Genomic DNA, 25,969 nt, shown 5'->3' with positions numbered 1-25,969 from the left:
CGCGTGTGCTGGCATGTGTGTAAAAACACTGGCTCTGATTGGCTACCATGAAAGACATGACTCTGCCTTAGCCAATCATAATCGCTTACCTCGTTATTAACCCACCTCCTCACTAGCTGTGCGAGCCAGGGAGGGCGGTTCGGATTACACAGTTTATCAGAGAATGTCTAATAGAGTTTATTCAATCAATGCATAGTAACGCACCGCATTTAACGTCCAGTAATGTTAACGGCGTTGTAACGGGTAAAGTAATTAGTTAGATTACCCCGTTACTGAAAAAATAACGTCGTTACCTAACGCCGTTCTTTTAAACGCCGTTATTCCAAACACTGGTTATCACGTGGATGAATAATCATATGCAAATGATATGCAGATGAGGATATGCATAGTAAAACTAGGGGTTGTAAGCTCCATATATGGTTATTTCGGGGTGTACTTTAAGATATACTTTCATTATTAATTTTTCTACATGCCACTTAATTTACTGCATACCACCAATAGTGTAATCTTTAACCATGGGTCACAAAAGCTCTCTTCAACCATCTCACACTATGTGCATTATGTTTCATTTCCTAGAGGACAACTTAAGACAGCTCTCATACAACACGTCATAGACACTTATGAGACACCATGAACCAAGACTCAGAGTGTAAGTAGTTACCACAGTAAAAGCAGAGATAGCCATATGAAAAAAAGTCTGCATTACTCTGATTAAAAGTGAAGTTGCCCAAATAAGTACTTGCTACACTATAGAATATCCCGTTCTTGAATCTTATAAAATCACGTTCTTGCTTGTGAGCAGTTATCATGTTATTATCTCTCTACCAGGTGCTCAGTTTGTGGACAAACAGAGGGCGAAACTTGTCCAGAGAGTACAGATGGTGATGCCGATAGCGGATGATCTGCGGCCCGATGACATGCTGCAAAAAGAGCCGTACGATAAGATCAAAGCAGCAGCTACTAACCAGGAGAAAATGAGAGAGTTATATGAAGTGTTGCATTCTGGAGGAGACAAGGTTAAATCTGCCTTTTGTTCTAGCCTGGAAAAGCATGAGCCATATCTGTTCAGAGACTTAGGTAAGAGCACACTAATTTTGGCTATTATACCACATGTGTTTAGACCTACAGTATACTGAGATATGTACTGTTAAAATTAGGGATGTCCCGATCCGATCACGTGATCGGAAATCGGGCCCGATCACGTGTTTTCAGACTCGATCGGAATCGGACGTTACCTCCCGATCAGGACTCGGATATATATGTATATATATTCTCATTATTTTTTAACACATCTATAGTTATGCGGTGGCACAGAGTTACGCCGGTTTCACACTGCACGCGCGTAAGCAGCGCAGGAGCAGTGCGTATGGTGAGCAGGAGCAGGACACGCGCGTTTTGCTTTCACACTGGCAGTGTTTGTCACGCGCGGCTGAACCGCGGCTTGTGTACAGACAGAGTAGGCTACTCTATAATGGATAAGTTGGCATTGCTTTTTTTCGTTTTCAAATACATTTAAGAGAAAAGACTTGTCAAGAAGCTTATTTTATTAATAATTTCATTTATATAACGTTTGGTTCATCTTCGTTTTTATTGTTATGGCAACAAGTTTGTTTTTGGACATTTTTTTTTTTTTTTTTTTTTTTTTCATTGCTGTTGGTCATTTGATTGACTGTTTAAAACACAATAGATATCATCAATGCACTTTTTGGATAAAACTGCGGTGTATTTTGGCCATGATCAATATATTGTCACTTTAATTCAGCAAAATTAGACTCGGCTCCGAAACGATCGCGGCACTCCTGCTCTGCCGCGCCACCTCTGCGCGCGGTGTGAATGCTGTAAAGACTAGTTTAATCTGTTAACATGGGCGGCGAAAAAAAATACGCACTGCACGCTCTGCTAACAGTGCAGTGTGAAACCGGCGTAAGAGTTAGTCAGTGCAGTTCCTAAAAGCACATTACTGGCTTTGCAAACACTGTGGCACTTTTATTTTTTATTTGTTTACATGCCAACCAGGTATTTTAAGTTGAGGTGCTATTTGTTTATATATTAGACTTTTTTATATTTACTGTTGCACTTAAGTCCAAAAGTGAAGAATTTATTTATTACTTGATTGTTCAAGCTACCTCACAGAAGTGCTCTGTTTGTTAACAGAGTTGTTGAATGTTAAAATAAGGTGAATTAAATAAAAAATAAGGAACATCCTGGATCTGTTTTTTCGCTCTTCTTTATTCTTTTTTTATGTATTATAGAAGTATCGGATCGGGACTCGGTATCGGCAGATCCTCAAAATCAAATGACTCGGACTCGGACTCGAGGGCAAAAAAACCTGATCGGGACATCCCTAGTTAAAATATGTACTTACTTTTACTTTTACTTTTTTTTAAACGTCTTAAAAACGGCCAGATTTTCATCCGAGGTCTTAAATTTAATTTAGTCAGGTCTAAAAAAGGTTTTACCCACATTCATTTCCAGAAACGCTGGCTGCAGAAAGTTGTTACAAAGTAGAAAGTTATTACAAAGTAGAAAAAAAGTAATCGAGTCGTAGCCTTCAAAGCGGAGCTCTAGAGCAGGGGTCTCCAACACGTCGCTCGTAAGCTACCAGTAGCTCGTGGCATGATTTGAGGTATCCCTAGTGGGGATAAATTTATCCCCCCCTCAAAGTGATCAGTGCTACTACACTAGTGGTGAGACGGATCACAAAACTTATCACGGATCCGTGGTTTGATTAAAGTCAATTTTATTTTAAAATGTGCTACTTTGGCTGGCTCTGATATAGCTGCCGCAGCCTCTCTGTTGCTCAATGTCCCGCCCACGGCGCTATCTGATTACACTTCACGAATAATAGCCTATCAACACTTGCGAGACAGTTGCAGGTCCGCTGGGCAGTGGAGCTGTGTGTCGAACGGAAGGCAGCATATTCAGCATATTACTGAAGCATATACACTGAGTTTTAGTATTACTGAATAAACATAACAATCTGATTATCTGTTTCTATGATGACAAGCAGAGTTAGTGTCCCAGTCACACCACTGAGAATGGCTGAAGTTACACATACGGTGTTTCACTCAATTGAGGCTAAAGCAAAGGTTTTTTGATTACTCACTCACTCTTGAGCATCTGGTGCGAGTGATTTTAATGTTAAGTAAATGTAAAGATGCGTTTAGAGGTCGTGCGGCGCGAATGAGGCGTTTAGCGCGACGCTGTAGACGCGAATTGACTAACTTAATTGACTAACACAGATAATGCATCTGTCTTTTCTATCATTTCACTGTAGCTCAGCATCGCAATGTAAAATTAACGTTATTACTTTAACAGCAGCAGTAAAACTGTTTCTACTGTGATGGTTTAACTTTGCAATCAATCCGTGGTTCAGCAGAGGCTGATATATAGCCTAGAATATATATAGTTTTTTCGTTGTGCATGATCACAGTTCATATGTGTGGGGCAGTGTTGTGCCTGAACGCGTTCATTGAACGATAGTTCATGAACTCGTTCATATTTTGGGCGAACGTGAACTGAACGTACTGTATTACTGCCTGATGAACGTTACTGTGAACTCGTTCATTCTGGTGTCTGTGAACGCCACGATCTCTCAGTTTAACTTCGTTCAATAGAGTGCCAGATTTCTATAGAGCCTTCCAGGCGAAAACACGGCTAAAACACACCGTAAACCGGCCTTAATATGTAGCGGAAAAAACACCCAATCTGCCACCAGTGTCCACTGACTCTCTTGTTCGATCTTGTTCATCAAAAGGAACAAATCTTTTTTCAAGTCATTTCGTTCATTTAAGGGGCTTTAAATGTTATACTATTAACTGGCAAATTCCCCGAACACATCCACCTACGCAATCTTGATCATATTCTGAATTAAGAAATCATTATAATGCAGTCAAAAATCGTTTACAGGGAACATAAATAATTACTTTACCTTCCTTCGTTCATTTGTCACGTGACAGACGCAATGAATGGATCGTTCATGAACAACTCATCACTTACGTTACAAATCAAAACAAAAAGCAGCAAGGAGGCGTCGTATGATCAAAAATTCAAGATGGCTGCCGAGGGCAGGTGTGGTTTGTTGGGCTCCACACATACCCTCTGTATTTTACAACTTTCCTTATTGTTATTGTGTGCTTGGACTTCCAATTTTAAGGGTAATGTGGCCAACTTAACCAGTTGTGAACAAACCAAGTTGCATATGTTTGGACACGGACATTGCACACTGTATTCTATCTGGACATCAAGAGGCCTGAGCGACAGAAATAATACCAGCAGATTAACTTCACGGCAGCGCAGATTTTATGCGTCTAAAGTTATACTGGTGCTCATTCTTCTGGCTGGGGATATACACCTTAATCCTGGTCCGACTACGTTTGAGCAAATGGTTAATACTGAGCTGGAGGTTGGGCTCAGTACAGGGGTGACATCGACTACACCAGAATCCCATGGAGCGGAGCTGCAGGAGCTGTTGGCTCAGAGCCAGGAACCACTGGATCAGCGGCAAGCCGAAAAACGGAGTTCACCTAGTCTTAGCTGCCCATGCGCGTAATTTGCACGGGGGTTACGGGGGTCATGACCCCCTCAAAAATCAGATCCAGCTAATATAACCCCCCCCCCCCCCAATATCATCACATCATTCAGATTAAAATAAATATGAAATATTCTGAATTAATACTTTTGTTCGTTTTCTTTATTAATTTCATTTGCCAGCAAGAAAGATAGTATCATATTTTTAAAAAATCTGTAATGTACCCCCGCCCACCGCACCGACTACTTGGTATTACCCAACCCGCTTTCTCTACCAAGTTTGTTATTAAGTTGGCTTGAGAAAGCCAACTTACTGATATTGTACTTAAACTTATTATTCTTCTGAGACTAAAAATTTCTATATGTAACTCCTCCTAGAGCTTTAACTCTACATACTCCAAACTCGGCTCAGACACTCAAACTTTTCTGACTAAGTGTGCTATCTATTTTCAGACTGATCGGACTTACGGTTTACCTAAAAATGACGATCAAAACTCGAAAAAACTCATTCAAAAACTCCCATTGACTTACATTGGGGAGTTCTAAAAAATTCAAACCGACAAAAATTTAAATCTAAACACCTTGAAGACTAAACCAAACTGCCGTTCTATATACTATATGAGCCATTGAGACTCATTTAAACAAATAAACTCATCCATCTATCTACTTCAAACTACTTTAAACTTTAAACTATCTATCTATCTCTTTTTAACTAATCCATCTTTCTTTCTAACTTATCCATCTTTCTTTCTAATTAATCTATCTTTCTTTCTAACTAATCCATCTTTCTTTCTTTCTTTCTTTCTTTCTTTCTTTCTTTCTAATCTATCTATCTTTCTTTCTAACTTATTCATCTTTCTTTCTCTCTAATTAATCTATCTTTCTCTCTAACTAATCCATCTTTCTTTCTTTCTTTCTTTCTTTCTTTCTTTCTTTCTTTCTTTCTAACTAATATTTCCTTCATTCTTTCTAACTAATCTATCTTTCTTTCTTTCTTTCTTTCTTTCTTTCTTTCTTTCTAACTACTCTCTTTCTTTCTTTCTTTCTTTCTTTCTTTCTTTCTAACTAATCTTTCTTTCTAACCTTTTTATCTTTCTAACCTATCTTTCTTTCTTTCTTTCTAACTAATCTTTCCTTCATTCTTTTCTAACTGATCTTTCTTTCTTTCTTTCTTTCTTACTACTCTTTTTCTTTCTCTTTCTTTCTTTCTTTCTTTCTTTCTTTCTTTCTAACTTATCCATCTTTCTTTCTTTCTAATTAATCTCTTTCTTTCTAACTAATCCATCTTTCTTTCTTTTGTTCTTTCTTTCTTTCTTTCTTTCTTTCTTTCTAACCTTTTTATCTTTCTAACCTATCTTTCTTTCTTTCTTACTAATCTTTCCTTCATTCTTTCTAACTAATCTTTCTCTTTCTTTTTTTCTTTCTTTTTTTCTTTCTTTCTTTCTTTCTTTCTTTCTTTCTTTCTTTCTAACTACTCTTTTTCTTTCTTTCTTTCTCTTTCTTTCTTTCTTTCTAACTTTCTTTCTAACTAACTAATCTTTCCTTCATTCTTTCTAACTAATCTTTCTCTCTTTCTTTCTTTCTAACTACTCTTTTTCTTTCTTTCTTTCTTTCTTTCTTTCTTTCTTTCTTTCTTTCTTTCTTTCTTTCTTTCTTTCTAACTAATCTTTCTTTCTAACCTTTTTATCTTTCTAACCTATCTTTCTTTCTTTCTAACTAACTAATCTTTCCTTCATTCTTTCTAACTAATCTTTTTCTTTCTTTCTTTCTTTCTTTCTTTCTTTCTTTCTTTCTTTCTTTCTAACTACTCTTTTTCTTTCTTTCTTTCTTTCTTTCTTTCTTTCGAACTAATCTTTCTTTCTAACCTTTTTATCTTTCTAACCTATCTTTCTTACTTTCTTTGTGTTAAATAATGCCAAGATCATGCTAAGAACTCTATAAAAACTCCATAGTAACCATCTGTGACAACTAACCAACCACTCAAAATACTTTAAACTACTTTTAAATACTTTAAACTTCAAACTACTTTAAACTTCAAACTACTTTAAACTTCAAACTACTTCAAACTAATTTAAACTTCAAACTAATTTAAACTTCAAACTTCTTCAAACTTTCTGGTCCGACTTTATCAAGCCAACTTAAAGTTTGTCTCGACGAACTTTCGCATCTAGTTGTTAACTATTTTGCGCAGTCGCTGGGATGAATGGTTGGAGAAGCATGCTAACGGATGGAAAGATGAAAAGGACACTGAAAGGCAGCCAGACAACGATTTTTCATTGTTGGTCGACACCAGCCAAAAAGAGGAAAAATCCTGACCAAACGGAGGTAGCAGCTACCCCTATATTAGCTCGGCGTTTCTCAAAGTGTGGGGCGCGGGCGCGGCCCACTGGTGGGAAATAGAGACATGACAAGTGGGGCGCGACAAACAGGATTTGTGCCCAACTTTTTAATTCCTTTATTTATTGACCATACACTCAAAACAAAGCAAAAACACGTTTAAATGTAAGCCTTACTTAACCTTTACACACGTAAGTTTAAAAGTTTTTCAAGGCGACCGTTATTGATATATCACTTTATGGTTCCCATGGAGACGCGTCATTCATTGCTTGTCACACCGCAGCCACGCTGAATGACTGATGATCTGCTTTTATTTCCTTTTTTATTCAAAATTTCACAAATTTGTTAGCTATAGCAGGATATATATGATATTCCGATTGTCAAATATGTGCAAGTGGATGTGTTTTGTTGTTCAAACACCTTTATAACGATCGCGTTAGTTGAGCTGTATGCGCAACGTATTTTAGGTAGCAGTAGCTGCTATCTTATTAAAATACCTAAAAAAAAAAAATACGTACATTATTAGGAATTTACCACCTCCGGCTCAATTTGAGATTATTATTATTTAATTTTTTTATTATTATTATTATTTTGTTCTTTTTGCATGGAGTTTGCAAAGTGACAAAATGAATCAAAGACTAACTAACGTTAGTCCACACTTGTATTTTCTCAGTTTCTGAATTTGATGTTATCAGAGGCTAAATGCAAACACACATTTTTTTTATCTACTTTTGAGTCTTATTTCATGCAAAGTGATAATATAATTGCACTTTCATTTTCTCTATTTGAAAGTTTTTAATGCTGTTATTATTTGATGTAAAGTTTTTAAAATGTGATGTTAATAAAATACATTTTAAGAGTTAAACTTAAAGCCTAGTTTATTAACATTTTGTTGGGGTGATTGGGGACAGGTGGGGCTCGGAACCCTTTCCTACCTCCGAAGTGGGGAATGGCAGAGAAAGTTTGAGAAACACTTAATTTAACTACTGTGTCATTATGGCATACATAGTCAAGTGAACAGCTGCATTTACATTAAGTAGCCTAAATCAGTAAAAGTCTCACAATGTATTTCTAATACAGGAACGGCAAATTAGCATGTTACCTTTTACACAAGAAAATTATTCAATAAATTAATTAATTAATAAATATGCCGCGAGTTTAACCCCCCCAATGGTAGACAGTGGCGTGGCGTGGGGAAAATGTCTGAGGAAGCCAATTAAGACACAACCTCTAAGCTGTGTGTTTTAAGGGGTGGGGGCAGAAAATCATACGTTACCATTTATATGTTGCTATTTGGATGAACTATTAGAGCGCCCAGCATCATCTTACCGGGACTTATGCTTGTTACAATCCAACACTTTGAGCACGTAGATACCTAAAATATGTTGCGCATACAGCTCAACTAACGCGATTGTTATAAATGTGTTTGAACAACAAAACACATCCTCTTGCACATATTTGACAATCGGAATATCAGATATATGCTATAGCTAATAAATTTGTGAAATTTTGAATAAAAAAAGGAAATAAAAGCTGATCATTCAGCGCTATTGTGCCTGCGGTGTGACAAGCAATGAAAGACGCGTCTCCATGGGAACCATAAAGTGATACTACGATCAATAACGGTCGCCTTGAAAAACTTACGTGTGAAAAGGTTGTTTGTAAGGCTTACATTTAAATGTGTCTTTGTTTTGTTTTGAGTGTATGGTCAATAAATAAAGGAATTAAAAAGATGGGCACAAAACCACAAATCTTCCGCTATTTCATTCATTCATTCATTGACGATGATAACGTGATGTGATTGGCCTGATGCCAACAAGTTCATGGCTTCCCTTGACACTGTCCTGACCAATCACAGGGGAGCAGTGTCGTGACAATAGCGTCACCTGATTGGTTAATCATTCTTTTTTTTTTCTATCAAGGGATGCCAACTCAGCCTGGCCTCCTCACAGACACAGGGTGCAGTACCATGTTTTCAACGCTCATTCACCATGTCACTTTTATAGGGGCGCTGTTTTACACATCATAAAACACTCAGTAATGAATGAAGAGAGACGATGAGGAGATGACAGAAGGATTACGTAAACTGTGAAAACAAAAGTGTTTATTAAATGACGATTATATTCTGAAAAAGTGAGGAAGCCTGGCTTCCCTTGGCCTCCGCAAGAAAACGCCACTGATGGTAGACCCAAAGTTACGCCCTTGTAGCTGCCTGTGTACAACCGACCGCAAGAAGTCCGGTGAGTCACCCCGTCTGATAGATCCATATTCGGGGATTAATCGCGAGGCTGTGGTGGCGTGGAATAATAGCGTGGACTTTTACTTTCGGTTGGGAGACAGAGCTATGGCTAATGTGAGTCGCGCTACTTCATGTGGAGGTCCAGATGAGATGCCAATAATGCACTTGAATGGCTCTGGCCGTAGTGCTGTACAAAAACAAAAGCAATATCTATTTTTCCAAACTGTGAATCACGCTAGAGTACTCTGGGACGTTAAGTGTAAACCGAAAGGAATATTAGGCGGACACCTAAATATTCGCAGCCTAATTTCCAAAAGGGATCAGATCTCTGTAACGTTACTCCTCTTGGACTCAAATTTGGATTATCTTTGTTTAACAGAATCCTGGCTTCACAGTAATATACCAAATAATATGATCAACATCGCTGGATATCAATGTTTCAGAAAGGACAGAAATACAGGCAAGGGGGGAGGAGTTTTGATATACATAAAAGATAAATTTAAATGTCACGCAGTTGAATTGAAAACCCCTTTGGAATGTCTAGCTTTGAATGTTATCTTATCATCTACAATGAATTTTAATATTGTTGTTATTTATAACCCACCTTCACATAACACTGCTTTTTATGATGAATTAAGTCTTGTAGCTAAACAACTTGATTCTTATAAAGAAACTGTATGGTATGGTGATTTTAACATTAATTGGTCGGAAAAAAGTGGGAAACAAAAATTAAAAACAATTATGACAAAATTTAATTATCTACAAATGATTAAAGGGCCCACTAGGATAACAAGGCAGACCAAGACCCTGATTGATATGGCGTTTACCAATAAACCAGTACGTATAACAAGGATGTACAATCTGATAACAGGTCTCTCAGACCACAACATGATTCTGACAGTTAGAAAACTGACCAGAAAGCGGCTACAGTATTTTGGCAAATCTGATTGTGATAAATTATCATTTATCATTCCTGAAGCTAAAACTGTGCAGTTCGAAAGAGAACTTAATAACTTAAATTGGGAGCAGATCATGGCTGTGGATGATGTAGACGAGTGCTGTAATTCTATGACTACAGCTATTTCAGGATTAATAGACAAATTTCTAATAAAAAAAAGATGTAGTAAGAAAGACACTGTACCATGGATAAGTAATGAAATCAGAAAGCTTATGAAGAAGAGAGATTTGGCTCTGAAAAAATCATTATGCTCAAAAATGAATACTGATTTGTTAACCTACAAAAGTCTAAGAAATAAAGTGGTGTTAGAACTACGTAAAGCAAAAGTTTCATATTATACTCAACTTATAGGTAATGCTAAAGGCAATAATAATTCAATTTGGAGACACTTAAATAATCTGACTAATAAACCAAATAAACAGGGGATCAAGGAACTTAACATAAATGGAAAGAACATAAATAATAATGCCATTATGGCTAATGAATTAAATTCATATTTTGTGCAATCAGTAGAAGAACTAATAAAAGATTTTGAGTCTAAAGACTTCAATCATACAACTGGAGTGACTTCTGCAGATTCGTTTCATATTACAGAGGTTCCGGAGACAAACATCTTAGAAATTATTAATAAATTGTCTAATTCCAAAACAAATGATTTATATATGATGAATAATTGGTTTTAAAAAAAATATGTAACAGTGTTAGTTAAACCTCTTACACATCTTGTCAATCTTTCTCTAAGAACCTGTACATTTCCTTTAGGATGGAAAAAAGCAGTAATTGTGCCAGTATTTAAATCAGGAAGTCAGGACTCTATGTGTAACTATCGTCCCATATCTATTTTACCTATTTTATCTAAAGTTATTGAGAAAGTTGTAGCAGCACAAATGGTTGATCACTTAGAAGCCAATCAGTTCCTCCACCCACAGCAGTTTGGTTTTAGATCAGGTTATTCCACTGAAATTGCAAACTGCTGTTTTATTGAAAATGTGAAGAAATCACTGGATAGGGGTAATGTGGTGGGAGCTGTTTTCCTTGACCTTAAAAAGGCATTTGATACAATCAACCATAGTTTACTTTTAACTAAAATGTCATCTTTTAATTTTTCTACTAAGACAGTACAGTGGTTCGCGTCTTATCTTCAGGCTAGAGTTCAGTGTGTTAAAGTTAACCAGGAAAAATCCTCACTATTGAACATCAAAATGGGCATACCACAGGGCTCTGTACTTGGTCCTTTGCTGTTCAGTCTTTTTATTAATGACCTACCATTAAACTGTTCAGGTGCCAGCTTCCAGCTCTATGCAGATGATGCAGTTCTTTATGCACCCGCTAAGTCACCAGAGTTGGCGGCTGATGTTCTCTCTGCATGTATGGCTGATGTCGGACAGTGGCTCAATCAAAATCAGTTGGTGCTAAATTTTACAAAGACAGTTTCCATGTGTTTTTCTATTAAGAAACTTGATCTAAGTAAAAGATTTAAAATTAACTTGCAAAATGAAAAAATTCAATCTGTAACAGAATTCACATACCTTGGATTGGTTATAGATCCTCAACTTAATTTTACTAAACATATCAAGAAAATCTCTAAAACAATACAAAGAAATCTTAACTGTTTTAAATTAATCAGACACTACATACCAAACCAGGCAGCCCTACTGTACATGCATGCTATGGTGTTTTCACATATTTCATACTGCATGACAGTTTGGGGGCAAGCAGCTCCGTCTGCAACAAAACACATTGGTTCACTTTACAATCGAGCAATAAAAATTATGGATAAAAAGCCAATCCGCTATCATCACTGTTACATACTGGAGAAATATAAAATATTAAGCTTTGAAAGCTTTGGTCATTTATGTTTCCTTAAATTAATCTTCAAGTGTATTAATAATTTAGCACCTGAGCCTCTTAGTAAATTTATTGAAATACAGAACAGCCAAAGAGTTACTAGAAGTAGTACAAATCATAACTGTACAATACCATACTGTAGGACAAGCTTTGCACAGACTGCCTTTTCTGTTAAGAGCTGTAGGCTATGGAATGCATTACCATCTGATATTAAGGCCATATCTGACTTCAAAAAGTTCACTTCCAGGATTAAGCTGTGGCTAAAGACAAACCAAAACTGTATACATTTTTAATTGTTTTTATAATTGTGTATGATTATGTATGTATGTGTGTATATGTATATATGTATGTGTGTATGTACATGTATAGTTTTGTATTATTTGTTGTTTTTTTATGTATGTATCTGTTTTATAATGTTCTTAGAAATGCCCAACCAGGGACAGGAGTTGAAAATTAGCACTAGCTATAAACTCTATGCTGCGCATCAGTTACAGGCTTTGTATTGTAACTATGTTTGCTTGTATGGTCCCTGTTAAATAAACTTTAAATAAAAATAAATACATTTAAACGAGTTTTATGACAAGGTCGGTGAGGATGGGAAAAATCTGACGCATAGCTTCAGTGTTAAAACTGATAAAATAATTGTCTGTGGTTCTATATGGGCTGTGGTAATTATTTTGAAAAATAATATCTCGCAGCAACATGGAAAAAGAACTATGAACTAGTTCATTTTTGGAACTGTGAACTTAGTTAAAAAAAATTTGTATGAACTGAACTAGTTCATTTTAAAATGTGAAAATTCATGTAGAAAGTGAACTTTCCCAACACTGGTGTGGGGAAAGAAAAGCTTTTAGAGTAAAAATATTGTGTTAGGGCCTATTCACATATCGCGTCTTTTGCGCGCGCAAGTTCGTTATTTCAAATGTAGGCGCGCGGTATGCACGCTCATAATGGAAGCGACGCGGTCGCGGTGCGACGCGCTCGTTTTTTCCAAGCGCGTCCGCGCCGCATCGAGATAAAAACATCTCAACTTTTCAGAATGCCGCAAGCGCACCGCAGGTCACGTGACAAGAACCAAGCTTAGCAACGACAGACGCCTCCGGAGCGCAACCACCCGAGCGCTTTGGAAAAAGGAGAACGTGGCGCGCCTAGCGTTTTCTATGCGTTTTTAGGCGCGATATGTGAACGCCGCCTTATGGGCCTTTCACACAGGACGCGGTATGCGCGGCGCTTGCCGCTGGGTTCAGCGTTGCCCTTCAGATACAACGCGATTTGCGCTGAGCTATGACGTAGGCGGAGTTTTAAAAACTTTTAGCGGGAGCTCTATTACGTCTGTTTTTGTTTCTTAGTTTCAGGTTTAATGTTTGAATAAATGTTTTATTCAAAAAAAAGAGCTGACTTCATGATTCTTGTTTTAATTCAGATATAAAATTTTGCCGTTCATCCATTTTGATTTCCGTCCTTGTTTGGATCCCCCGATTCTATTGGCCGCGCTGGTAAACGTCACAGAGCGCAGCGGCAAAAGTTGAACTATTTTGAACTTTGACCGCGGCGTGCACGTGAGCACGCCAATGATGCGCACCGCTGCGCTTGCGCTTTGGTCGACGCAGCAACAAAACGTCCTTGCGCGGCGCAAGCCATTGAGATGAATGGGTTTTATGGCGCAGCGCCGCGCATACCGCGTCCTGTGTGAAAGGCCCATTAGGCTACTTCATGAGTTAATAAGAAAAAAGATTTTACAATTCCTGCAAATGCAGTGATGAAGTTCATGTTCTCATGATTTATTTTTATGAATAAAAATGTTTCAAAACATCCCCCCTCTGTTTTTTTCACAAATCGCACCCTGGATATACATAATAAAGGCTAGATGTCTCGTCCGCACTGCTGGCCAATGGAGGTCAACGTCTGCACATGGCGGCCATCTTGTCACACTCAGCTCGCTCATGGTCACAGTGGACATTGTGTTTTAATGGTGCATGTACTTTTTAAATAACAATAACTTGCCCAATTTTCTACCGATTTTCAAACGGTTTGGTTTGTTCTAAACGTCAGAGATGTAGTTATGGCACTGCATACTTATGAATAATTATAATATGACTTATGAAAATAACATTGAACAGAACAGATAGGTGCAATGACTATGCACACGCACAAGGTATTTGTTTAATTTTAAATCAATATATAGGCTACTAAAACGCAGTGTACAAAATGGCAACATGAGATATGTATGTATATATATCATATATATATATATATATATATATATATATATATACACACTTTTATAATATGAATATTACTATTATAATAAAATAATTTTAATTATTACATGTTTAGTTCAACTTATTCAGGGTTGGGCCATTTCTAGGCTTTTCCCCCCGACATTGCACTGTGCCTACTTCAGAGATCACTGTTCCCTCCTATTTTGGCCTACCATCAAATGCCTGACCTCTACAGAAAGCTGAGACCCTGTAGTTTATTAGGAAACAATCAGAATAATTGTGTGAAATACTGACACAGAGTTATAGAGGCTAGAATATAGTTTTTTCTTTCTACCGTATAACAAGCATCTCTGAACTGACCACATTTCAGCCCTCTAGGTCACTTGATATGACTTTAGAAAAATATAATCATAATACTGTCATATCTTACAGGTGAAAGGTGATCCCACGGGCTCTCGGTTTGAGACTATAGCGATTGGAGAATCCGTAGGCTGCACAAAAGTCTGGCATCTCTTATAAAGCCAGCAATTTCCTGTATCATAATGTAAGATGTTTTTAACAAACCAAACCGATTGGAAATCATGTGCAACTTAAGTTATATTGAAAAGAAAGAGCAATTCTGCCTCTCCCACTGATGCTGGGTAGCCGGCTAGGCTAATAACTACAACCACACTCACAGCTTCTTGTAATTAGCCAGCTAATAACTACAACCACATCCACAAAGGTTGTAATTTAGACAAAAGATTAGCTGTCATAAAATCGTTATTGGTGTCAGTAAAACCTATACAATTGAACAGCTCGATTGTGGTCTCAGCCTTGATAACTTGCGCAAGTAGCCGTGATACACAACTATGGTGCACGATTAAGTCGTTTTTCGAAAAGAAAAGCTGCAATTTCAACATGTTCAAGCATCCAGAATTATAGCCACATTAATAACGTTTGTAAGAGACCAAACCGTTTGTAAATCCGTCAAGATTTCAGCGAGATAAAGAGTATTTGTGTTCATGCAGATCACTCACCTTACATCAGGTACCACAGAGCCCGCCAGGAAGCTTGCCTGTGACAAGATGGCCACCGGTGATGACGTTAGAGACTCCGCCGTAAGACATCTAGCCTTTATTATGTATATCTATGACAACAACTTCTTTGGCCCTGTCCCAAATGGCACACTCCGGACTTGTGGACTTCCTCAGAGTCCACACTTTGGTGACGTCATGTAGTGCAGACCTATAGGGCCCTTGGCACGAGTCCACGAGGGCGCATTGAGGTATTTTTGGGACAGGCTCGATCATCAAGCCTGAAATAACGGTCTGGTTGTTGTTGGACAGGAGAAATCACATTTTTGCGCTCAGACGTCTAATCTCCATGTCAACTACACAGCCTAAATTTACAGTTCTGTATTTTGATATTGTGCATGCCACCTGGGCATTAGACAATAGATACATCATGCTTATTTAAATGATGTATACAGTTGTACATAATAATACATAATGTTCCATTTGAACTTAGATTACAATTTTAACACATAATGAAAATGTGCATGAGTTTCAGATGAATTTACAGGTTTTAATATTCATACTACTGTACGTTTACATATGACTCAGTAAAGCCCTGACATTCGGTTCTATTTATTTAATAAATCATAATGTGATTGTATTATTCAATGTACTATTATTATGTTTGAGACATAAACCACTGGTCGATGACCATAATGTTTGTATAAACTGTAGGTAACAACTGGTAAAATGTTCATCTAGGTCATAAAAACCGTAATATTTTCATCTCAGCCATGACAACAATTATCCGTGAGCGAAATCTCCTCCCATCCGTTTGTCTGATTGGCCTTTCTCAAGGATTCCTGGGTAGTTAAAGTGTGTGGAGCCTGCATCTATGTGGGCTTCGCGGAAGACCGCTTCAAGGGTACAAAGGGGGCGCTGCTGAGCACACTTCAGAGCGTTAAAATGCTGAATGGGACGGCCTACGGACTCGTAGACTCAGCGAGCACGCGCAATTTAAGTCCACGAGACCGAAAGTCCACATGAAGTGCGCCATTTGGGACAGGGCCTTTGTCGTTGTGGAGAGCGCATGCATGGTTGCATAGCAACGACAGACGCCACGGGAACATTGGACCGAATTTTACTATTAATAATAAAAGATAAGCTAATGCATTGTAAATGTCAGTAATTTATCTTTTTTTATCTTTTATATGATATTTGAGGTTTATCTTTTTATAAAACCTTTTTTGTCAACTCTATTTAAACTTGTACATGTTAGTAGATAACATGTTGCAAGACACTCTTTTCAAATCTGGCCATCATTTTAATTATTATTTTAATTTTTATGGAAACAAAAAATGCACATTGATGGTAATTTTATTTGTTATTTGATGGTTAATGCGTCATGTAGGTCTTAAATTTAAATCTTTATGGTCTTAAAATGTCTTCAAAAGGTCTTAAATTTGACTTACTGAAACCTGCAAGAACCCTGCATGGATAAGAGCAGGGAGAGCAGCAATAACCCCCTTTAGGGTAAACAGAACAGAACCAACATGAATGTATTGCAGATGTCATTAATGTCAATATTTTAATGTACATCCTAATTTGAGAATTTAGTCTGATTCAAAAGGGAATCAGAAGGCCAAATCCTGACTGACGAGAGGAGGAGCTGGGGATGGAGGAGGGTAATTCACTCCTGATAAACGCGATAGCTGTTGATAATACTGGAGGAGCTGATATATGAATACAGTGATAGGCGGCGTATTCCTATAGGTAGACGTGGATCAGCTGAGAGTCTTGGCTTTTCATACCGGAAGTAGAAAATTGCTCTACAAAATGCAAAAATAACTAATTTCCACTTATGGATAGACTTTATGAGTACTTTTAGTGTTTTCAATGATGTGCAGTCTGAACATATTTTTTCCCTTCTCAAAAAATGTGAATCACCAATACTGTTAGTTTAGGGCAGCTGTGGCACAAACCTTACATTGGGTGGTGGTCTAATACATTTCTTCAGCAATAGACAGATAGACAGTGAGATAGATAGATGTGAAATGTTTGAAAATATATGTGAAATGCCTTAAACAATATATCAATTAATAAATAAATGAATGTATCAAGTGTGTCTAATGTTCTACAGGCTCCACAGGACATCACACACACTCTGAAAAAACACACTCCTCAGGTGACTGATGAATTTTATAATAATATGTTTTAAATATTGCACCCATCGACCTGGTAATTTAGTTGGTATTTGTCTGCTCTGGAATTTCTTACTGTATTAGAATCAGAAAAAAACTAACTCTTTGAATATTGACCTCTTCTACAGAAATCAGCCCAGTGATTCACAAATATATGAAGCGGATCTGCAGCGAGTATCAGTATGTGACTGAGTATAACTCACTGCCTGGTGAACATGTGCTGCTGTCTGAGCGTTTCACACAACCTCTGATCCTTCAGAAACATAGAGATCGAATAGAGCGAGAAGAAGAGATCCGCTCCAGTGGAAAGAGCTTCCAGCAGGTCCTCAGCTCCAGGAGCAGTGGAGACTCTGTCCATCTCAGCTCTCTGTTCGACCCAGATGTCAAAGGGATCAGTCCTAGATCTGTGATACTGCAGGGAAATTCTGGAAACGGGAAATCTTTCACTGTGCAGAAGATCATGATGGACTGGGCATCTGGTGACCTCTACAAAGGGCGGTTTGATATTGTGTTCCACTTAAAGTGTAAAGAAATAAATCTCATACCTGGCGAGAAGAGTTTGGTGGAGATCTTGAGCTGCAGTTGTAGTTTATCATCACATGAGATCTCACAGATTTTACAGCAGTCGCCAGAGAAGGTGCTTGTGGTCATTGATGGATTTGATGAGCTGAAACTCACACAGGACATTAAAGACACGTCAGCACACACTGATCTGCTTCAGAAAGCCCCACCTGTGTACACTCTTTGTGCCCTGCTGAGGGGTCGAATCCTGCCAGAGTCTCTCCTGCTGGTCTCCTCCAGATCTACAGCTACGGACACACTCAGTAATCTGCTCAAAGGACCTCAGCGTTTCTCTGAGATTGTGGGATTTTCAGAAAAGGGGGTGGACGAGTACTTCCAGAAGTTTTTTCAAAATGAGAAACTTTCCAGGGAGGCTTATACAAATGTGAAGGCAAATGAAACCCTCATCACTGCCTGCTCAATCCCTGTCATCTGCTGGATCATCTGCTCAACTATCCAGGAGAGATTCAAATATGGTGCAGGTGCGACAAGCGGACTGGAAACCACCACCTCCATCTACGTGGACTTTGTGTGCACTCTTCTGGAGCATCACTGCCAGGGTTTGAGTCAGTCCGTCCCGACCCTGCTGAGGAGTCTGGGTCAGCTGGCAGAGAGAGGGATGCAGGAACAGCAAGTCCTGCTGGATGAGAAAAGTGTGAATGAAACCATTTCAGACCCTGCTGGAAATCCATTCTTGTGCAAGTTCCTGTTTAAGAGACGAATCCACCAGGAGACGATGTTCAGTTTCATGCATCTCAGCTTTCAGGAGTTCTTCACTGCTCTGTACTATGTCCTTCTGGATGAAGAAGAGCCCCTGAGGAAACTAACAAGGTTTTTCGATGATATTTTCTCAAAACCAGCTGTGGTGGAATTTGCATTTGGTTTGTTGAATAAGGATGTGAGACTCACACTTGAAAAACATGGTCTGTTAATTTGTCCAAAAACACAGGCTCGTCTGAAAGAGTGGATTTTCAAAGAGGTTAAAGATTGTTCCTTGTCCTCGGAAAGAGTATTTTTTGTTCTTCACTGTCTCTATGAACTTCATGAAGAAGACTTTGTGAAAGAAGCAATTGAATCCTGGGAAATGATTCAACTAGATGGTAAACTGCTCAGAAGAACAGACGTCTGTGCCCTGCTGTACTGCTCTCAGTGCTGTCAGAGCATTGAACAAATTTCTCGTTTGCATTTAACATCGGAAGATTTGTCTATGATTTTGCCTGTACTTCACAAGTTTAAAAAAGCAAGGTAAATGCATTGGTCTAAAACAGATATTTGGTGGATGCAATTAATATCTAATAACCTCTCTAATTTGCTATTGCAAGTTAAACTTAATTAGTCTGTTCAGTAATGTTCTGGATTTAATTTTGAAGATTGATTATAAGAGATCCATCAGTCTCTGATCTTATTGAACTGATCTACGCTCTCGCGAGAGGACAGACCCTGAGCTCACGGCGGTAATGTTTTAAATATATTTATACATTTAATTTCTTTTATGCACACGTGCATCATCCTTTTATGTGCTTTTGTTTAACTTTAAGTTCATGTATATTTTTTCTGTGCTTTGATTTGCAGTGTTCGTGTAAGCACCTACCAAATGAATCCTGTCCACTTCCTTGATCTGTCGATTATCAAAGAGCTGTCCAGGTGAAGAACAAGTGAATTTTTTGTTATTCTTTTCATTAAATAGTTTTTTTTCTCATGATAACCAGAAATAATTCTATGATTAATATGTTTTGTTTAACCAATTATATCATCATCTTGTTCTCCCGTTTATCTGCCATACTTGGTCTCCGCAATCTAATAGATTATAATTCTAATAGTAATAATGCAACTAAATTGGTCACCCAAAACAGTAAAAAAAAAAAATAAGATACACACTTTTATCTTTTTTGACTATTGCTAATGATGCAAATATTGGCTGGTGCCCAACAAACCACCAATTAATCATAATTAAAAATAAAAAGAAATCACAAAAAGATATTCTAAGCAATAAGTTATTGATTTATAGACACAACAACAACTTGAATCTTTTTTAATTCTTTTTTTATAGTATCTACATAGAGATTTTCCTGCGTCACCATTTGGATTTACAATCATTCAGTCTCACCTTTCCACACGCAGAGATAATCAACATCGACTGGACCAGACTTTTTCAGATAATTTACCAAAGGGATTCAGAAGCATTACTGTCATTTCTCTGTTCCTTCTCTAACCTGAAAAAGATGGTAATGAGCGTGGAGTGTCTAACTGAGATGTGGTCTGTTTGGACCCTCCAGATGACCCAGAACTGCCCCAGTCTAACCGAACTCACGTGAGAAACATCTGGAATATCCTCTGTCCTGTTTCTATGGGAATTTGTCTGTTGATAAGAACTGAGAATCCCATATTCAAAGGGATAGTCCATCCTGTCATCATTTACTCACCCTCATGTTTTTCCAAACCTGGTTTCCTCTGAGGAACGCAAAAGAAGTTATTTTAAAGAATGCTTGTGTAACACACAGTTTCAGATCCCATGGACTTCCATTGTTTGGACAAGAAATGCAACGAATCTAAACTGGTTTATTACCAGCATTATTCAAAATATCTTATTCTGTGTTCTGCAAAAGAAAGAAAGACACAGGTTTTGAATGACATGACAGAGTTACATTGTTTTAGTGAACTAAAACATTAAAAGGCTATGAATTAATGACACTGATCACACAGTCACTCACCTTTGAGGAATTGCCTTAGAAACACAAAATTGTTTAGTAAACAAAGGAATTATTGTATTTTTTATTATATTAATTCATTATTATTATATTCATTTGTTTTATTTTATTATTTCTATTTATTTATTTTATTTTATTATTTAAATCAAGATGCTGATTAGACAGCATGATTATTGCACAAGTGTGCCTTAGGCTGGCCACAATAAGAGGCCACTCTAAAATGTGGAGTTTTACTGTAAAAAAAGGTTTTAAAAAATGTTTTTTAATTGTGGCCTGTGGTATGTTGGTTCACTCCTCTACAATGGCTGTGCGAAGTTGCTGGATATTGGCAGGACTTGGAACACGCTGTCGTATACGCCGATCCAGAGCATCCCAAACACATTCGCTCATGCTGACTGCTGGAATGTCCACCAGAGCTGTTGTCTGTGAATTGAATGTTCATTTCTCTACCATAAGCGGTCTCCAAAGGCGTTTCAGAGAATTTGGCAGTACATCCAACAGGCCTCACAACCACAGACCAAGTGTAACCACACCAGCCAGGACTAGGACCTCCACATCCAGCATCTTCACCTCCAAGATCGTCTGAGACCAGCCACCAGAGATATGCACAGAGATACCATGATGAGATCCTGAGGCCCATTGTTGTGCCATTCATCCACGACCATCATCTCATGTTGCAGCATGATAATGCATGGCCCCATGTTGCAAGGATCTGTACACAATTCCTGGAAGCTGAAAATATCCCAATTCTTGCATGGCCAGCATACTCACCGGACATGTCACCCATTGAGCATGTTTGGGATGCTCTGGGTTGGCAGAAAGAGTAAATAAGGTAATCACTTTTGAGCTCCATTTTATTAGTCTCCTCTGTTAATATAATGAGTCCTTTATTTCCGCCTCTATAGTGGAACGTTTATTTTGTATCTAGAGAGGTGGGACTAGTTAGTGAGACGCACCCACGGAAGTAAAGGGAAAAATCTCATGTCGCTCTGAAATCGTATAAAGTTCTCAAGAAAAGGAGGGGATAATTAAGTTAATTAATAATTTAGGATTAAGGATAATTAATTTTTAGCATTGTTAATACTGACAGAGGTAACATCACAAAATGTGTTTATTAATGGCTAATGTTTATGTTTGTAAGAGCTATTTATCTGTCCTGTAGCTCTTACGGTGTTCCATGAAGAAAAGGTGTAAGAAAAGAAAGGTAGATTTGTGTTTCAAAAGGAAAAAGGCTGACGGCTGAACACAAATAAAGGCTTTTTGAAACATCAGTACGCTTCACCATTGCCTGGCTGGGGTTTTGCTACAGCGTATATGACAGCGTGTTCCAGGTCCTGCCAATATCCAGCAACTTCGCACAGCCATTGAAGAGGAGTGGACCAACATTCCACAGGCCACAATCAACAACCTTTTTTTTTTTTTTTTTTTTTTTTTGTTAACCTTTTTTTACAGTAAAACTGCACATTTTAGAGTGGCCTTTTATCGTGGCCAGCCTAAGGCACACCTGTGCAATAATCAGCATCTAATCAGCATCTTGATATGCCACACCTGTGAGGTGGATGGATTATCTCAGCAAAGGAGAAGTGCTCTCTAACACAAATTTAGACACATTTGTGAACAATATTTGAGAGAAATAGGCCTTTTGTGTATGTAGAAAAAGTCTTCGATCTTTGAGTTCAGCACATGAAAAATACCTTTAAGATAACCTATATCAGATAACCTTGCAAAGCAAATGAAACCACCCTGTAGTACATGGCCTTCAACTGTTATGGAATTGTTTGAATGAATGTGCAAGAAGCAGACGTGAAGAATGCCATTATCAATATGGTTAATTTTATCTGTATAATGTGTTTCCACATCTAGGGTAAATGCTGGCTTATTACTGGAGGATGGAATCAAGATCTTGCAGAGGTCAAACACAAGACCAAGTTGTCTGATGACATTTAAAGGGTTTGCATTGGTTTATCATTATATAGATTTTGCATGCAATTTCATGGAGAGTACAGCTTACAAGCTTTAAAAAGCATATTCCATGTTTTCTGAAGTCATATACTACCTTTTTGTAAGGCACAAATCAAAAGTTTTGAGAATTGTTATTCATAAATTAAGTTTTCTTAATTTAGTTCATTAGCAATTCAATAACAACTTAAATGTTGGTCTGTTTCTCACACAAATTATTGTTATAAAAATAATTACATTCAATTAAAAGCAAATATCAGATTTGTTAAAGACTCTTTACTGATGCTGTGCTTTGTGCTTTCTGATTATGAAGGTTCATTTGCAATAAACAGTCTCAAAAATGCACAGATTATTGTGACCGTCTGTCTCGCTGCAACCAGAAGGTGAAGATTCTTCTGAATGACCAGGGCTTTCTATGGAGACTTTTAGAAAGTAAGTTAAGACTGAGATTAACACTAAGAAAGCACCAATAAAAAAAATGAGAACTGTAATATGACACGAGCCAGTAACACAAACGTTTTCTTATGATTTATACAATTTCATTTGAACATTGCATACTAAATGTTGATCCTATCCTACAGGTCAGCTTGTTCATATTTCTCTGTCATGGTTTATCTCTTGTCTCTCCATTTCTAAGGCCCTCGTTTTCGGAACTGAGGAGAAAACTGCAAAAGTAGCATCTTTACCTGGATTTGTGGATGGGAATAAAGACACCAAACAACTCTTAGGGCCCTATTTTAACAATCTGAAATGCAAGTATCAAACGCGAAACGTTTGCTCTAGTTCACAATGCAATGCAAGTGAACGCGGCCATGCATACTCCATGTCACGGTTATTATATTGTCTGCTATTTTTGCTTTTTATTTATTAAATACATGCAATTGGTTGATGAAACATTTATTAAAATTAAGATACAATTTGTACAAAACGAAATTCGCTTTAAAGAAAGGTTTTCTACAAAGCAAAACTTAATGAAGTGGTAAAAATCATGTCTGACGATTTACAAAACAAAACTTCATTAAGTGGTAAAAACCATGTCTCCCGATATATTGCACATCTTATGATCCTATCTTTTATTACAATTGTTTTTGAGCTAAAATGTAATACACATCATAGGCTATATATACACACTGTATATGTTTCTTTTATCAAACATGTTTGGGACCAGTCAAGGGGCATAATTAAACTGCACGATCAGTTAATGATACGTTGTTTATTATTGCAAATGTTTATTGCTAATGTTTATTATTGCAAATGTTTTTCATTTGTTTAATAAATCTCATAATGATGGCACATCACTATATCATAGTCATAGCTTTTATTTCTATCTCAAATGATTGGCGGTCGGTCAGGGGGTACTTGGCAAATAATCAAATTCAGTTGGAAACGACGTAGACCATTAATAACACAGACTGTTAACAATTGTTTTTAATTAGTATTTAAACATTCTCTATGATAAAAAAAGTTTGTAAAAAATATTTTAATAACACTGTTTTGGCGGTTATAGAGTTCGGTCTCATGGTTATATAATAACCGTCACACCCTTAATGGAGACCACAATGATTTCCCTTGTGTGGAATATTTTTCCTTGTAATTATGTATGGTTTGCAAAAATGGCAACTGCTGCATCTGTGTGTAGATGAGAGAAGCAAAGTGTATGCGCGTTGTGCACACGCTACATTGATTATGGCCAAGCATGCGCCCTTAAAATAGCATATGAATAACACGCCACTGACTTTAGACTAGGTTTTACTGGTCTGTGGTGTAATTGTTTTCTGGAACTGGAAAATAGCTCCAGGGAACGTTTGCGCCGGAACACGCCTCCTCTTTTTCGCTGAACCGCCCCCGAGAGCGCAATTTCATTCCCTAATTTACCGACGTGCGTCTGTGGAGGGAAAGTTCTGCTCTGCGTCGGGTGCAAAATAGGAATGACACATGCGTCGGTGTCAATTGTCAATACAAGTCAATTGCGCTGGGTGCAAGATAGGGCCCTTAAAGTAATTTACATGCATTGTAATCATAATAGTTGTGTTATACATATACCAATAATGGTATAAACATGAATATCTATTGGTACAAAATGCGTCACATGACTAAATTTACGTCATCGTTTTTAAATACCACTGGTTTCACAGTCCACACTACAACGTGAAAATGGCGTTTTCAAATGTATCCACCATTTATTTATAAAAACGCTGTCTCAGTGTGGACGGAAGGCCAAAACGGAGAGAAAAATATAAGTTTTCAAACGAAAACGTATTAGTGTGGACATGGCCTAAATGTAATACTTTAGAGCAGTATTATTTTTTAGACTGCATGGTTTATGTGTGAAGAAAATATAAACTATCAAGCATTTGAGATTTGCGTTACAGTATAGATCATGTGACAGTTATTGTATTAAATTAAATTGTATGTACTCTGTAAAACTTTTCACTGTAAATTTACAGTAAAATACTTGCAGCTGGGTTGCCAGCCACATACTGTATTTTTACAGCACTAGTACAGTAAACAGCATTTACAGTACTCCACTGTAATTAACAAATACAGTTTATACCAAATACTTTTATAATATTAAACTGTTGTCTACAGTAATACATTGTTAGGTAATACATTTTTAAAGGGAATACTGCTTATATTATTACATAATTAAAATCTTATACTTTAAAGTTTCATAAGAGTAGTCAAAAGAAAACAAAATTTTCTGGGTTTTAAAACATTTATTTTGGTTAATTAAAAGCAAAGATCAGAAAATTGCCTTCTGTTAACATGGTGGCTAAATTTGTTTAAAACGTAAAATGTAATTTTAACATTTAACAACAAACAGGTAACTCTTAGCATTTTTCATAAAGGGATAGTTCACCCAAAAGTTTAAATTAGCCCATGATTTACTCACCCTCAAGTCATCCTAGGTCTATATGACATTCTTCTTTCAGATAAATACAATCAGAGTTATATATAAAAAAATGTCCTGGCTCTTCCTAGCTTTATAATGGCAGTGAATTGCTATTTCTGTTTTGAAATCCATAAAAGTGCAAACGAAATCCCATTCAAAGTGAGGAAACCTGTAGGCTTACTTGCACAACTTGGCCAGTTTTCTTTGAAGTTACTTGTCTTTTGTTTGTTTTTGATCCACGTTCAGGATTGATGTCAAGAAAGCGTCTAAAAGGCAGAAAAGAAAGAGAAAAAAAACAATGAAATATTATGGACTGAGTGTATATATTTTTGACAGAGAGAGACAGCACAAAAGATGTGTAAATAGAAACCAAATATCGGTTTTAACGACTAGTTTGTTTGGATAAAATTGAACAACATGAAAAAAAAAAAATGCAATGTTGGATGTTGTGATCAATAACTGATATTTTTTCTGTCCTGATTAAAATACATCAACTCAATGTGTCTGTTTGCAAGGCG

At 37.2% G+C, this 25,969-nt stretch overlaps 1 protein-coding gene across 1 annotated transcript in view; it reads left to right on the top strand.

Annotated features, from left to right (window-relative positions):
- Nucleotides 1–23,859, top strand: part of LOC311298681 (NACHT, LRR and PYD domains-containing protein 1 homolog) — a 31,442-nt gene extending 7,583 nt beyond the window's left edge. Inside the window, exons 2-11 of the mRNA XM_084421810.1 lie at nucleotides 577–649; nucleotides 829–1,077; nucleotides 17,270–17,314; nucleotides 17,459–19,136; nucleotides 19,262–19,345; nucleotides 19,464–19,535; nucleotides 19,942–20,202; nucleotides 22,463–22,549; nucleotides 22,872–22,990; nucleotides 23,196–23,859. Of these exons, the coding sequence (XP_084277936.1) occupies nucleotides 631–649; nucleotides 829–1,077; nucleotides 17,270–17,314; nucleotides 17,459–19,136; nucleotides 19,262–19,345; nucleotides 19,464–19,535; nucleotides 19,942–20,202; nucleotides 22,463–22,549; nucleotides 22,872–22,990; nucleotides 23,196–23,215 (2,634 nt within the window). The 5' untranslated portion in view covers nucleotides 577–630 and the 3' untranslated portion in view covers nucleotides 23,216–23,859. The remainder of the gene's footprint in view (nucleotides 1–576; nucleotides 650–828; nucleotides 1,078–17,269; nucleotides 17,315–17,458; nucleotides 19,137–19,261; nucleotides 19,346–19,463; nucleotides 19,536–19,941; nucleotides 20,203–22,462; nucleotides 22,550–22,871; nucleotides 22,991–23,195) is intronic.
- The last annotated feature ends 2,110 nt before the right edge of the window (nucleotides 23,860–25,969 follow it).

The sequence above is a fragment of the Rutilus rutilus genome (assembly GCF_951802725.1).
Source record: "Rutilus rutilus genome assembly, chromosome: 10".
Classification (NCBI taxonomy): Eukaryota; Metazoa; Chordata; class Actinopteri; order Cypriniformes; family Leuciscidae; genus Rutilus; species Rutilus rutilus.
This window is presented reverse-complemented; position numbering and strand designations above follow the sequence as displayed.